The sequence below is a fragment of the Alosa pseudoharengus genome, unplaced genomic scaffold (assembly GCF_046254945.1).
Source record: "Alosa pseudoharengus isolate Yale_2024_CS ecotype anadromous, Long Island Sound unplaced genomic scaffold, YU_APseudo_1.1 YU_APseudo_1.1_scf_12, whole genome shotgun sequence".
NCBI classification, from domain to species: Eukaryota; Metazoa; Chordata; class Actinopteri; order Clupeiformes; family Clupeidae; genus Alosa; species Alosa pseudoharengus.
In genome coordinates, this window is record NW_027468587.1 from 34,744,922 (window position 1) to 34,759,357 (window position 14,436).

The window sequence follows — 14,436 nt, forward strand, 5'->3', positions numbered from 1 at the left end:
GAGATGGATTACGTTGGAGGGGGGGGGGGGGGCACAGAGTGCAGGTAAAGGAATGAGAAGGAATGGAGGGAGCAGAGTGGAGGACAGGAGGAGTGTCACAGACCACAAAGAATAGAGTCTGCAGGAGGAGAAAGGGAAGGAGGGAAGGGGAGGAGAGGGAGAGAGAGAGGGCAGAGAGAGAGAGGGGGCAGAGAGAGAGAGATAGAGAGAGAGAGAGAGGGGGCAGAGAGGTCTGGATGACTGCTGAGAGCTCTCGTCTCTGTTCACCAGCCCTGGAAGAGAGGACACAAATGCACAGTTGACCAAAATAACCGCAGTCTCACTTCAGTGATTGAGAGATTGAGCACTTAAACAAAAGCATGCGGCCAGCCCATGTTGATAAGATCTAAGGCACGACAAGACATCTCACAGATAGAGGCATCAGAGCCCAAAATACGTAATATGAAATGGCAAGAATCTATCATGGCTTCTAGGAGATACTTACCCTAAAATAACACATGCCCTTTTATCTACTCATACCTTAATCCCACTCCAAAAAGCTGGAACAGATGGAAGTCTGAATGCATACAGTATACTGAATTTCTGACCTCTGAAATTTAGGATAGTGTTCTAAGCTAGGACAAACATAACTTTGAATGGCTTGGTAACATGCACAATGTTACATTGAACATGCACAAATGCACTTGAACAACTGGACAAAAATGGTAATGATGTAAATATCCTAAAATAAAGGTCATGATGCCAAATGGGCTGCTTTCTGAAAAAAAATGGCACCAAATGAATCAGAGAGTCAGACTCCAGCAGTGAAGGCTGGCACCAGCCAGCTTGTTGGGAGCAATTGGGGTACAATGTCAGGGTCAGTTTGACATGAGTTCACGAGGTGCCAGAGCAGACATGGACACTCTGCAGTTGTAAGTTGACTTCTCCTCCACCTGAATCACGGTCACTATAGGTATACAACTTCAAGTTTCCGTATTTGAATAAAGTATGTATGAATCGGAGTTCTTGAGATGTCCATGAAATGGTGAACGCATAAATTGCCAATTATATTATAAAATCAACATCTAGAAGGCTACACATTTGCAAATAATGACAAAATGAATATAGAAACTTGACTTTTTCCAATTTTGTTCTTTTGCAACACCTGAAATAATTTATGGTTATGTATGAGTTATAAGTCAGGGTGATATTCATTTATAAGGATAACATTTCTTATCTACTGACTGCTTTTCCTACATTTATACCTTTTGAACTTCATGGTTGTTTTTTTTGTTCTCATTATTATTATTAGCCTAGAAATCTAGACGCACCCTAGCGGCAGCACATTACATTTGCTTCCAGGGCTAGTCTAGCAACTCTCCGTTGGCTTGTGAGCTCGAAAAATTAAACTTCTATCAGGCCAATCAAATCGTGTATAGAGTCGTTAGGTGGGCTTAACATAATGATTGATGGCAGAGTTGCAACGGTTTGGCTTGAATTCCCTGCTACTTGAAAACAAAGAAGATGGATATTGCTGTTGGCCAACAGTGTGACACGAGTTAAGCTTGTTTTAAAATGGCAAAAGTTTGAACTAGCCAACTAGCTCCGCTGGTGGGAAAACGCATGGGACTCAAAGTGTCTTTCACTTTGAAAGACAACCGATTATCCCGCCCCTCGGACTGAGCACTGTGAACGGTGAGTGCCCAGACCCTACATTTTAATGTGGGTCTGGCTCGTCAGGCTATATTATTATATCATATAATATATTATTAAAAATGTTTATATACATAAGATATATTAAGGTCATGGTGCACTGAGCACTAGACTGTTAAGGGGTATCCCATCCCTATCCATAGCATCAAGTTCATTAAGCTGCTATTCCTGAATGTAATACCCAGAGAGTTGCCGTGCAAAATCCAGGTAGTGATTGGCACAGAAAACAGGAGTGTCCTTCCAGGCTTGAGATTAATGCTAGCTTTACCAGACCATAATAATAACTACAGGCACTGAGGCTGTGCAGCATTTAGGGAGACTTGCTGCCAGGCTGCATGCATAGCACAGGAGTTTGGGGTTATCTGGGTCACATAGCTAGCTCCATTTTGACCCGTAATAATCTCGGAGTGAACCGTCATAACCCAGCCTCATTCGAATTCACCCCCCCCCCCCCCACACACACACACATCTGATCAGAAGCCATTTTGAGATGTCACAAATACCGCAGCATTGCATGTGCTGATAGGAACTGTCCAACCATGGCAATGTCCTTTTATGCCCTTTTGTGTGTGTGTGTGTGTGTGTGTGTGTGTGTGTGTGTGTGTGTGTGTGTGTGTAAAGGGCTCACAGTATGGGCACATACTGTATGTTATAAAGAGGGGAAGAGAAAAAGACAAGGAGGGAGAGAACAAAAGAGGGAGAAAGACAGAGAGGAAGACAGAGAGTAAGGAAAAACAGAGAGAAAGAGAAAGAGAGAAAGACACAGAGAGAGAAAGACAGAGAGAAAGACAGAGAGGTGTTAATTCAGCTCACTGGCAGACAGACAACCGGGCTAAAGTCATTAATACTGTGCCAATTGTTGAAGGGGGAGGTCACTAATGCAGCACATGTGCTGTGAGGCCACTCTACACAAACTGGGTGTAATGTGACAAAAAAGAGCAACGTCCTCAGGGGAGCACGTAAACAGCTGCAAAATGGCAACCACATACACTCATCCATATTAGATTCTCTCATGGAAGCAGATGCACAAGCAAGCTTCAGTGTGTGCATTGAGATATACAGCATATTTTATATCACCACTGAATTATTTGTTTTCTGTTACCACACTAAAAATACAGGAATCTTGGCATCTACAGAGATGGAACATGGGGGTGAGAGCTCTAGTTCACAGTTCACAAAACCGTCAGCAAGCTGGTGGGTAACTGTAGCTCAGCCAGCAATGCAGCAGTCAACAGCAACCACTGTAAACATGATTCCCAACATTAGCACTTCCAGGACACAGTGGTCTGCCTACAGCACATTTCAGACTGCCTCTTTCGAAATGGCTGGCAATGGGGTCGGTTTAACTCATTTGGCTGGAAGGGATTAATTATCATCAAAGATGTACCAAACATGTGCAGGTATACACTCACTCACTCACACACACACACACACACACACACACACACACTCACACGGTCCTCTATTATGAAGCAAATGTGCTACAAATTCAGCATTCAGACGTGCATTTAATAAACACTGAATATATTCTTAAAGCCTTTTGATAATATATGCTGCCACTTCAAAGTTCCAAAACTTTTATTATCCATTCAGTGCACATATGATTTCATGTTAAGCAAATTTGACTCTAAACTTTCTCAACTATTTAAAAACTCCACACATTCATTCCTGTAAAAGTGGATATAATATTTATTTAAAAATACAACATGGTTGGAGAGCATGTAACTAAACATACCACTGTCGTCACTGGTTTAATGGCCAACTAAATGTCCAATAATAGTTACTGTTCAATTTATCAGAGTTACAAAATCCCTGTTGTCATTCAAACACATCATATTACAGCCTTCTCTAGAGCTATCAAATTCATTGGACAGCCATAGCAACAATGAGAAAATTTGTTCTGACCTGCTTGGTGTGTGTTGTTCAGTTCTGAGGAAGAGACACATGAAACTTACTGTAGGGGTAACAGTGTGGAGGAGGGTGAGAGAGAGAGAGAGAGAGAGAGAGAGAGGGAGTGGGTGTGGTTTTGTATGTCCATATATTTGTACATTTATCAGCCTGCAGAAAGCACACACTTGTGACTGCAAGCTTGTGATCAAGAGATGTGTTTGTGTTTGGCTTTGAGTGATGGACCTCTACATGTGGGGCCAAAAACTCTCTGAGTGAGACAGGGTGTGTATGTGTGTCTAAGAGAAAGAGAGAGTGTGTGTGTCTAGGCTATTTTGGACAACCACCTGTTAATGACATTAAATGCGAGTGTGAGTTGGGGTGAAGAGATAGTAGACTGTTAATATTAGGAGACCAATGCTTGATATAAAAGCACACCACGAGACTATATTGCTAAAATACAGTGTGCTGCTTATTCTGCTGCATGTTTTTTTTGTGTAATTTTGAGAGTCACGTTTGACATGAAATATAACTCGTACTTCAGGAGTCTGTGGTTAAGGCAGCCATTTCCTGCATAGTGAGAATCAGGCCATTTTATGGCTACTGGTTTGACATGCTAATGAAATGCTGCTATCATTTCGCTGCCTCACTGGTGGGCTACGTGAATCTGAAGAGCTCAACTGTATTCAGCAAAAGGGCTAGTGGCTGACTGGGTGCCAACAGAGCAGTGGTGTAGATTAATGCTGAGGAAAATACTCATAGAAGACACACATTGAACACACTGAATAAACTTCGCACTGCACTTTACCGTGAGATGGACAATGAATGACGTAGCTTGTAATCTGTTCCTCAGCTGTAGTGGCACATACTGTATATGGACTGCAAGAATATAGTGCAAAATATTCATTTCATGAAAAGTCAATCTGTGTTAATTCCCATGAGCATGTATATTAGTAGCAAGATTTGTTAAATTAATAATAATTCTATGTAAGAACTGATGCCTATTGTTTGAAAGAGATCATCAGTTTAACCTCAAAATTACATGTTATGAAAAATGTTTAAAAAAAATTAACACATAACTAATATGTGTATATATTACTGCTCAATAAGGTCTGTATTAAGTGTCATTACTCATTTATTAGGTCTTTATTCAACAATTTTTTATTCTTACTCAATAGGTGAATTATTTTTGGTAAATCCCGAATAAGCAACTAGTTGGTCTTAATCTAAGGTTATTAATACATAGTATGGATCAAAATAGAAAATGTATAGTCTTCTAATAGAAGAATAAATTACATATTGATTAATACAGACCTTGTTAAGAATTAATACACACACATTAGTAATGTATTAATGGCTAACATTTGTTTGCTAAAATAAAGTGTTAAATATCAAATAAGAATTTACATTTTCCAGCTCATCATGTTACAAAACAGTGCTTGTTATTGACCAAGATCGTAAGAGGTATTACTGCACTAAGTATTAATAACCACTCTGCTGTTTAACTATACAACACCTTTTGGCAGAAATTAGGTGTTTTCTGCTGTTGGGATTGTATATATATATATATATATATATATACACACACATATATACACATATATACACACACACTACCGGTCAGTTGCATTGCTTTTTTAATCAGGGCAGCAGTTTTCAGATTACATTATGTGCTTACATAATTGCAAAATGGTTCTCCAATGTTTTCTCAGTTAGCCCTTTAAAATTATATCAGATTAGTAAACAGAATGTGCCTTTGCAACATTGGATGAATGGTTGCTGATAATGGGCAATGCAGATCAACCATTTCTTTCTACAACAGTCAAGAACCCTTTTGCAATTATGTAAGCACATAATGTAATCTGAAAACTGTTGCCCTGATTAAAAAAACAATGCAACTGATCACAGCTGGTATTCTGTCTATAATGGAGTGGAATGGGAATTTCTAAGTGACCCCAAACTTTTATATATATAATTATAGTAAAAACTACAATTCTCTTTTTTTCCCAAAAGTGTGGGGACCCAGATGCATAAAATCTCCTGGGCTTGAATGACAGTCCCTGGTGTTTATGTTAAATAGGGGATAAAATGCATAGGGATAGAAAAAGTTATAAAAGCATGAAATGGTATTATGTAAAATAAAACAGCATGGCCTGGCCTGTTCCATTTGATACCGCAGCTTCTGAATGCCTACCCTTTTTTGCCTCTTTCCCACGGATGCATGGCACATACACACTGAAGTATTAATTAGGGGAGGGGTGATTAAAAACATCAGTGTTTTGGTAACATAAATATTAGATTTCAAAGAATGTCTCCTATCCAACCAAACTGACCAGAAGTATCTTTGATTAATGGAGAATAATAATGATACTGGAGTGGAACAGAACATTTCAGGATACAATATCACATTAAACAACCTAAATTAATAAAAATACCAGCATTAGGGATCATTTTTTGGCCTGGATGTGCTCATTTAATAATTATTATGAACTGTGAATCCATAAGCTATGAGTATGCTAACAAGACTATCAAGCCTAAGACTGCTTATTGATGAAAGTGTAGAGGCCTTGGCAGAATCACTGTCATAAAACCTACTTGACCTCATCCATAAGGAGACTCTTGACCTCATCCATAAGGAGACTCATACTTCAGTGAGATGACGTTGTGTTAAAGTGGCTGCTCCAGTGTGCGGTGACAGCCACAGATGAAGCTGTAAAGCCAGGCTTCCTCTTCTGTCCTGTGATCATCTGTGAGTTTGTTCACCTATGGAGGAGACTGCAGGCTGTCTGTTACATGATTGCTGGTGATTTAATTGCAGAAACCACTACAGGATTTGGCCCCACACTGAGTGTAAGACTCTGGTGCCAAGGCCTGGAGTGAACATAGGCAAGAGGTCTGACAGCCAATCATGAGGCAGACAAGATCTTGCAGGCAGGTTCCATTATGTCAACATGCTGCTCTGGTCACCTCTAGGTCTCCCCATGTAGCGCTGGTTACAGCAGAGCGCAGAGTCAATACTGACAGTCCCACCCTCACATCTCACTAGGGGCCCTCTTTAGCTCTTAAGAGGAGGAACAGGAGAGTGGCCTTTGCCAGCCTCCAGCATGGACTACTGCTATGGAGCAGTACATCACAATCCAGCGGTGGCCCAGTGCCAGCACACAAGCATTGCACTGCAAAGCTGCAGGCTTTCGACTCTAGGACATAGTGGTACAGCAAGGAGGGAACACCACAGGTGACCCCACATTTCCATACTAGATCCCAAGACCAGATGTGTGGCGTCTAATGCACCACTGAGCCTATGTGGACAAGGGCCATTCAATTGAAAGACTTTACATTCAACTGAACTGCCAAACATAGATGAAGAGCATGAGTAATTGACCAACGGTCAGCACATTTTTAAAAATCAACAGTAGATTTAGTAACAACTTCTGTAGTGTCACGTTACCACTTGTGAATTCTGGCAGGTCAACATGCAATACATTGTGGCACCATTACTCTTCAAGAAGGCCTGAACATATGATTTGTCTTTGTGTAGCATTCACAGCCTTGAAGTCCTTCAGATGGTCCATGGCTTGGTGGAGATAGAGCATTCTAGTGTGAAGATGCAGCGTCATCTGCAGTTTCAGTTGAAGCAAATGGGTTTCTGTCTGGATCTTTATGGTCACTGGTGCACAAGCCCTGAGGCTGCAACGCTTGGTGCATGTCCTGAGCATGGGGTTGTCATCCCGTGACTGACTCGACTTCCTCAGGACACTTAAGGGAGTTGTACTCAGTGCTGGTTGAATAGATATTCATTGACTGGATCGTTCACGTGGGCCATCACTTGCATCAACTACAGGCTGAGCCGGCACAAGTGTGTCGCCTGACTTTGTCTGAAAAGCCAGATCCCCAGAGGAGTGCATGGGGCTCCAGGAATGACAAGAGTCCTAGTTGTTACAGTATGACAAGTTTATGGCTGCTTCCACTGGACTGAAGATCAAAGAAAACGAAACAAAGGAATGAGAAGCAAAGAAATTGAGAGGCAAACAGGAAGATGAAATGGCAAGTTTTAGATTAAATAAGGAAGGAAACTGAAGGGCCACAAGAGCACCAGACTATGGTTGTGACCGTTACTACAGTTGTGAAAACGAAAATGTCAGGGCCTGATTCTCCTTACATTGTGTGGAGTTCATATGTGAAAACAGTTCATGATTATTGCACCTGCAGGATAATAAGGGCGCCATCTACTGGGCATCTTCTGTCATGGACTATTATGACTCTGCTTTAGCCCTGACATCATGGTCCTGTAATAAAGGATCAACAATGGGACAGCAATGTTTTTAAATGAGTTAAAGGGTGTCCAACAGTGGGGTCATTCATTATGGGTATAGTGGCTCATAATGAGGAGCCAACCAATCATGTTTGATCTGGTCATGAGTTGGTAGCTGATCTACTGGATGGGGAACATAATGTTCAGCTGTCAGAGAGTATGCACCATCAAATATGCTACACACGTTTCTTTGAATCGATGTCAATGACGAGAGATGCATAACAATCCTTTACCTGCTATGAAATTAGAATTCATTAAGAATAACTTTATGAGGGTCACTGACCACACACACACGATTTATGAATATTCTTAACTATTGTGCCTCAAGGTAAAAAGCAAATACCAAAACATGCAATTGGCAAATGTCTCCTCTTGAATCTTTACTACAAGCAGCCATGTTCCCTTGTGTGGCTGGTGCTCAGGACTCACCCAAATGTAATGTCTTGGAGACACTGTGGTAGGAAACAGATGAACTCACAGCTTTAGTTGAAAATGATAGTGGAAAATAAACGATCTATTTTAACTATACAGAAGTAGGTTATTCAAAAGTATTAACATGGGGGACAACTGCAAGGCAACACATTTGAACATATTTATCAGTTTCAGCAACCATGATCATTCATTTGGCCTGATTGAATTACACAATGAACATGTTCTGATGCAACATAGGAGCATTCTGGAAAGGGGAAATGGTTTGAGGGTAAAATAAATAGGAATGGATAACTGTGATGGAACGAAAATGTCTGAAAAGAAATCTTCAAATGCATCAAGTTTATTAAGTCAAATTGTTCTACTGGTCCTCAAACATCAATGCAGTATGTTATTTGTGATACATACAATTTGAGACAGTTTAAAAAAACAGCAGTCAACATTGAGATATACAGTATGTATAAAATAGGATGATTTCAGTTCAACTTTTGTTTTGCCGTTTACAAATTTGGTTAGATGAAGAAGGCCAATTCTGGACACTAAAAAGACTGAGGAGGACGAAAGACAAGGGTAAAGATGGAGGGATAAAAAAATATGAACAGACAGACAGAAAAAAGACTCTAAAAAGAAGAATTGTGATGAAATCTTTAAATTTAATTCATATAAAAGGTCCCCCAGTACCCATTTGACCTCAATTCAATAGTTTAACAACATCTAGATTTCAAACAAGAGGCAGAACAGAAGAACACAGTAATTCATATTACACATTCTTGCTCACTGATGAAATGATCACATAGCACACTATTCCATCTATTCTATCTGATAGCTCTCCCCATAGCTTGTTTTTCCTGATAAAACCGGTTTTGCCCTCCCGCTTCCTTTGCCCTCTTCTTCAGAAATTCCTCCATATAGACAAAGCCAACTGAGTACTGGTCACCCCGCTCTCACCTCCCTCTCCATCAACGTGCTCTCCTCCCCGCACCCCTACCAAAAGTCACGACGATGATAGGCGTCGGGGTCGCAGTATTTGGTCACCACCACCCTGTTGGCAAACTTCCTTCCTGTAAGCCCTTGCATGGCCTTCTGGGAGTCGTAGACAGACATGAACTCTACAAAAATCTGGAGGAAAAAACAACCACATAATATAATCAACAAAACCATTCAGGTGCATGTGTACAATGTTGGGATATGTGAATTTGCAAAGCATTACGGTTAACATGGCTAATATAACAACAATATGACAACAAGCAACAACCATTACTGTATAATTTAATACATCGTCATACCCTTGCTCAGCTGTAACGTGCCTTTGCATCCAGCACGGTTTCAATATACATGATCAGCATGCGTGCACATATGTGCTTTGCTGATCGCTGCTGATCGCTATGGGCTTATGTGTGCCTGTGTGTCTGCGGCTGCGGTGCTATGCAGTGGATGTGTTGGGAGACCAACATTGCCTGTACCTGACTGGGTCTTTATTTGAAGCCAGAGCATCCCAGTTGAGTTTACCTTGCCAGTGCCCGGCACTTCCACTCCGTCCACAGGTCTGGGGATCTCGATGCTTTTCACCTGGCCGTACTTGCCGCACTCCTCCCGCACGTCCTCCACGATCTCCTCGTACTCGTCGTCGTCCAGGAGCTCCTCGGGCACCACCATGTTCATCAGGCACAGAATCTCCGTGGGGATGCCACCCATCTGGTTCATGGAGCTGTTCATCAGGCCAGGGACCTGCAGCGTCACCGGCGTCTGGTTTATACTCGTCTGCAGAGGACCAATGGGGTGGGGGTGGGGGACGGGGGTGGAGTCAAAGTGAAGAGAAACACACAGAGACACAAAATGAGATTCATTCAGCAGAGTCTGAACACATACTGGCATCTTTCATGTCTTAACAGACAGGCATCTTTTGAAAGGCCAAATTCTCGCTCGCTGACTCCCTCTGACACTCACCAGAGTGGCATTCTTGGAGCCCACGCTGGCTCTCTGCACCAGGAGCTTCTTATCACCCAGCTGCATGCCATTCAGCCCCGCGATGGCCTAAGAAAGAGAGCAGCATCAGACCGGGACAGGTTAATGCAAGTGTCAATCAGCCGATTGGCTTTGCCTACAGCTTAGGCTCATTAGTGGCCTGACAAACTGTCACAAGTTCCATAAAAGAGTGCCCTTCAGTGTCCTACCCCACCAACATCCATTTGAACTGAAATGAACTGCAGAGCTTGAGATCTGAGAAAACCCAGTCTGACCCAATGACCATATCATTCACAGCTCCAAAATTAGCAATTAGAATCATCTGCATCATGGTTTTTAACATCTTGATAACACTGTTTGAATTTTTTGCCAATTAAGATGACATACAAAATCTAAAGCAATCTAAACTATACGCAGATAAGACGTGTGTGTGGTGCAAATTAAAGCCCATACATCTATATCAGCATATGTTCAAGTCTGAGATGGAGGGCAATCTGTAATCACCTGATCACTGACGTTCACATCAACATATTCACAAAAGGCGTAGCCTTTCGAGAGGCCAGTGGCACTGTCCTTCACCAGGTTAAAGGCTTTCAAAGGTCCAAACGAGGTCAACAACTCTTTCACCTGTGAAATGGATTGGCAATACATTCATAAAGATCTGAACAGGGCACTGTTTGCATAGTCTTAGTGTTAATATGGGACGAAAACCTTGAAAATTCAAACTATGGACACAACACTGACCTGATCATCGTTGAGATAATTAGGAAGGCCGCCAATAAAGAGTTTGTGAGCCGAGTCTGGCACGACCGTGGACACCACTCCTTGAGGAAAATATAAGTTTTAATTATGGCACAAACACCCGATCCCCCTCGTGTCACAATTACAAAAACAGTGTAGGCTGGACAATGGAAAGTAAGCTACCTGGTACATAGACGCTGGGGTTTTCACTCATGCCTGGCAGCGGCTGGTAGTCGTGCGGCCGGCGGATCTTCAGGCTCTGGCCCTGGAAGATGATCCCGTCAAAGGCCATGGCCTGAGTCGTCTCGTCAACCGAACGGAACTACAAACAGGCATGGGAAGGACAATATTAGTCCAGAGTGCATTCTGAGAATCACAGCCACAAAAACACACACATTCCAGTTGACCGCTTCCGCTCTTCAGCAAGAGTCAGATATAGAGAGATGGCAAGTTGTAAGACTGACCTCCAGAAAGGCAAAGTTCTTATCCTGGTTGATCTGCACTGCAAGGACGGGGTTGCCTGGTGCCTGAGTCAGTCCACCCAATCTCATCTGAGCATTGAAGAAGTCCATCATGGACTCCTGCAGACAGACAGACATACAAACTTCATGAAGAACCCAGAATCTTCAAATCACTGCAGAACAGTAAGAGCTACAAATACAGACTTTAAAAATAAGAAATATTTTACTCATCCCGATTCCCGAATGAAATCTGACTTCATACTATGACTCGGATAGAACCTTCCGCTCCACATCCAAAACTCACCTCAGTGATGCCAAACGGGATGTTGCCAACATACAGTCTACGAGCTTGTCGGGTCATCTGGCTGCCCACCACGGGCACAGGGGTGGGGGTGACTGCCAGGCCATCAGGGGTCATGGTGGGAAGCAGGGCAGTGGCCGGAATCTGACCAGCAGCTGAGTGTCAGAAAACAGAGCACAGTCTGAATGTCAGAGCCTCATCTAAATGAGCGTTTATTGAAATGGAAGCCTCGGCAGAAAATCACTTCCTGGCAAATGCCTGTTTTATCAAGTTTATGACACAGTGGAGATGAACTGACCCTGCATGGCTTTGTATTGCATGGGGGTGATGTGTTCAAAGCCAGGAGGTGGCACATCCCAGTACTTCTTGATTTTCTTCTTTTTTGGTTCACGGTGTGGCGAACGACTGCAATTGAGTTTGAGACAGTCAGTATACAATGATTAAATATGAAATGCACATTGTACCAAGATATAAACCATGTTTGCCTAATTTATTATGGAGATGGACAACATTGGGAAGTTTTTCATTAACAGGCAGTTTTTCAGCGACAGATTGTGATGTACATATACAACATTTCCATCAATCAGTAGAGATATCTGGCTGGAGGCGTTTTGACAGGAAGCAGAAAAAAACTTCCAATATATCACATCTAAATTCCCAATCAAAAATATTCTTGAGTCAAGGGTCCTAACTCTTAAAGCCAGTTGAAATTAAAAGGCAATATCTTTGAAAGGTACCTGCGTCTCTGTCTGCGATCTTTGCTGTCTCCGTGTCGGTCTCTGCTTGTCCTCCGGTCTCTGTCCCGATCTCTGCTTCTCCGTTTTCTCTCCCGGCTTCTACTTCGCGAACGGCTGCGCCCATGGTGTTTATTCTCCTTGTCCCGGTCTGCTAATGAACGTTAAATTTTTGACAGTGTTAAAGGCACGCAGACTTCAGCCATAACCATCAAGCAGTGTGCACTACATCATGATATGACAATTAACGTTACGGATGGCAACCTACCCAGTGTAGACAACCAAGACTCAACTTCCCATCATATTGATGTCATCATCTCTGATCTTGACATATAGCCTACCTATTGGGTGAACATTTGTAAACACTGATACACTGAATGGATCCATTAACAGGAAACTGTCTCCTAATTACGGATAACAGTGTTGGTTGTTGTTAAATATTCATTCTATATCTAATCTCTAGATATCTCAAAATGACTTGAACGTGCAGTTGGTCTACCACCTCCAAAATAACAACACATGAAGTGGACTTTTGACTGTACTCAATTTCTTGGAGTTAAAATATAACACGATGCCTTCTTTTTCTTACACTGCCTATTTGCAAGACAAAACATATTTGACAGCCAACAGGATTTGTGTCCGCGAGCCTTGTAACGGCGCGCGTGTGACAAAGGTAATGACGACCAACATCTAACGTTATTAGCTTTATTCGCAGCAAGGAGAAGCAACACTGCAAGTTGCAGACACAACTTTTACATTTAACAAAGACCATAACAATGCTAAATGTATTTTGAAAGCACTGCAACATAATACATGTGACGCAATCACGTAAAATTAGGCAACTCGACAGAATAAAAAGCAACTTCTGAACGTACTAAAATAGAGAAGACAATAAGCTAGCAGTCAATAGCTAGCGTATATTATATTTCCCTGCAAACAGTCTTGATAGTCTAACCATGTAGTTAATGCTGTATGACAAATAAGCCTTCCTTTTAGAGAGAGGGAGATTCGCCTCACCTTGTTTGTTTTCTGTCAACTGCCTCTCGAATTCATCAAAATCCGACATGTTCCTGGTACTCCACGATGCTAGCTAACCTCAGATGGAGGAGTGGTGAGCTGGGTATCGATAACGTTAATTTACTGTTCGGGCTGCTACGCACACTTTCAGCTGACAACTAAATTCACAGCGTACGTTATAATATCCTTATACAAATAATAACAGCTATCCTATTTGCGGGAAATCGGCGTCACTGCATGCACTGAACCCATCAAAGTGCCTGCAAGATTTGATAGGCTAATTAGCTACTTAGCCAACTACCACATGAAGAGCTTTCTAGAAAACGTGTTACCGTTGAAATAATGAGTTTCCAAGAACTGGAATGAATGGTGATCTAACAATCGACAAAATTCGGTATAAAGACTATGAACCAGATTGAGTATAACTATATTATTTCTTTTATTTCAATTCCACCTGGAAATAAGAGCACGGTCTAATAATACGGTCCTTTCGTTCTTTTGGCCCGGTAGCTGAAGTAACAACTTCCGGGGGACATTTTCCACAGTAAAGGTCTTACAGAATAGGCCAGAGCGGCTCTGGAATAGGCTACTATGTCAGGTTCACTGACCTTAAAAGATGCCATTTGGTCAGGTCAGGATATTATGATAGTGATGTTTGACGATGAGTAGAGCCTATGTTGAGATGTAAGGATATCAAGGTGCAAAATAACTCATGCGGAGTGTATGGTTTTGAGCAACATACTGCCATCCAGTCCAGGCCTTTCTCATGTAGCCTAAGAACTTGAATATTTCAGGAGAACAATGGCAAACTGTAGTCTGTACATATTACAACAGTAACACATGATGGTTCCATAGCCCAGGTGCTAAAATGGATGATCTGCTGTCCAGACCTATCAC

General features: G+C 42.0%; 1 protein-coding gene across 3 annotated transcripts; it reads right to left on the bottom strand.

Annotated features, from left to right (window-relative positions):
* Positions 1–8,953: 8,953 nt before the first annotated feature.
* Positions 8,954–14,048, bottom strand: u2af2a (U2 small nuclear RNA auxiliary factor 2a). Of its 3 annotated transcripts, none has more exons than XM_076281046.1 (11): positions 13,540–14,048; positions 12,526–12,676; positions 12,087–12,193; positions 11,792–11,943; positions 11,491–11,607; positions 11,210–11,348; positions 11,030–11,106; positions 10,790–10,912; positions 10,268–10,354; positions 9,784–10,081; positions 8,954–9,439 (listed from the first exon to the last, which is right to left on the bottom strand). In XM_076281046.1, exons 1-11 carry the CDS (start codon positions 13,586–13,588, stop codon positions 9,315–9,317), a joined length of 1,425 nt encoding a protein of 474 aa, XP_076137161.1. In that variant the 5' UTR covers positions 13,589–14,048; the 3' UTR covers positions 8,954–9,314. The 3 variants fall into 3 exon arrangements, with proteins under 3 accessions (XP_076137161.1, XP_076137162.1, XP_076137160.1); XM_076281047.1 differs by having other exon boundaries at positions 9,830–10,081; positions 11,030–11,109; XM_076281045.1 differs by having other exon boundaries at positions 11,030–11,109.
* Positions 14,049–14,436: the final 388 nt, after the last annotated feature.

Bases quoted from the DNA above. Each gene is read 5' to 3' on its own strand.
- u2af2a (XM_076281045.1), bottom strand. From the start codon at position 13,588: ATGTCGGATTTTGATGAATTCGAGAGGCAGTTGACAGAAAACAAACAA. The intron at 11,944-12,086 runs GTCAGTTCATCT...TCTGACACTCAG, and splicing joins GCAATACAAAGCCATGCAGG to CTGCTGGTCAGATTCCGGCC. The intron at 10,355-10,789 runs GTGATTACAGAT...TCTCTTTCTTAG, and splicing joins ATGTGAACGTCAGTGATCAG to GCCATCGCGGGGCTGAATGG.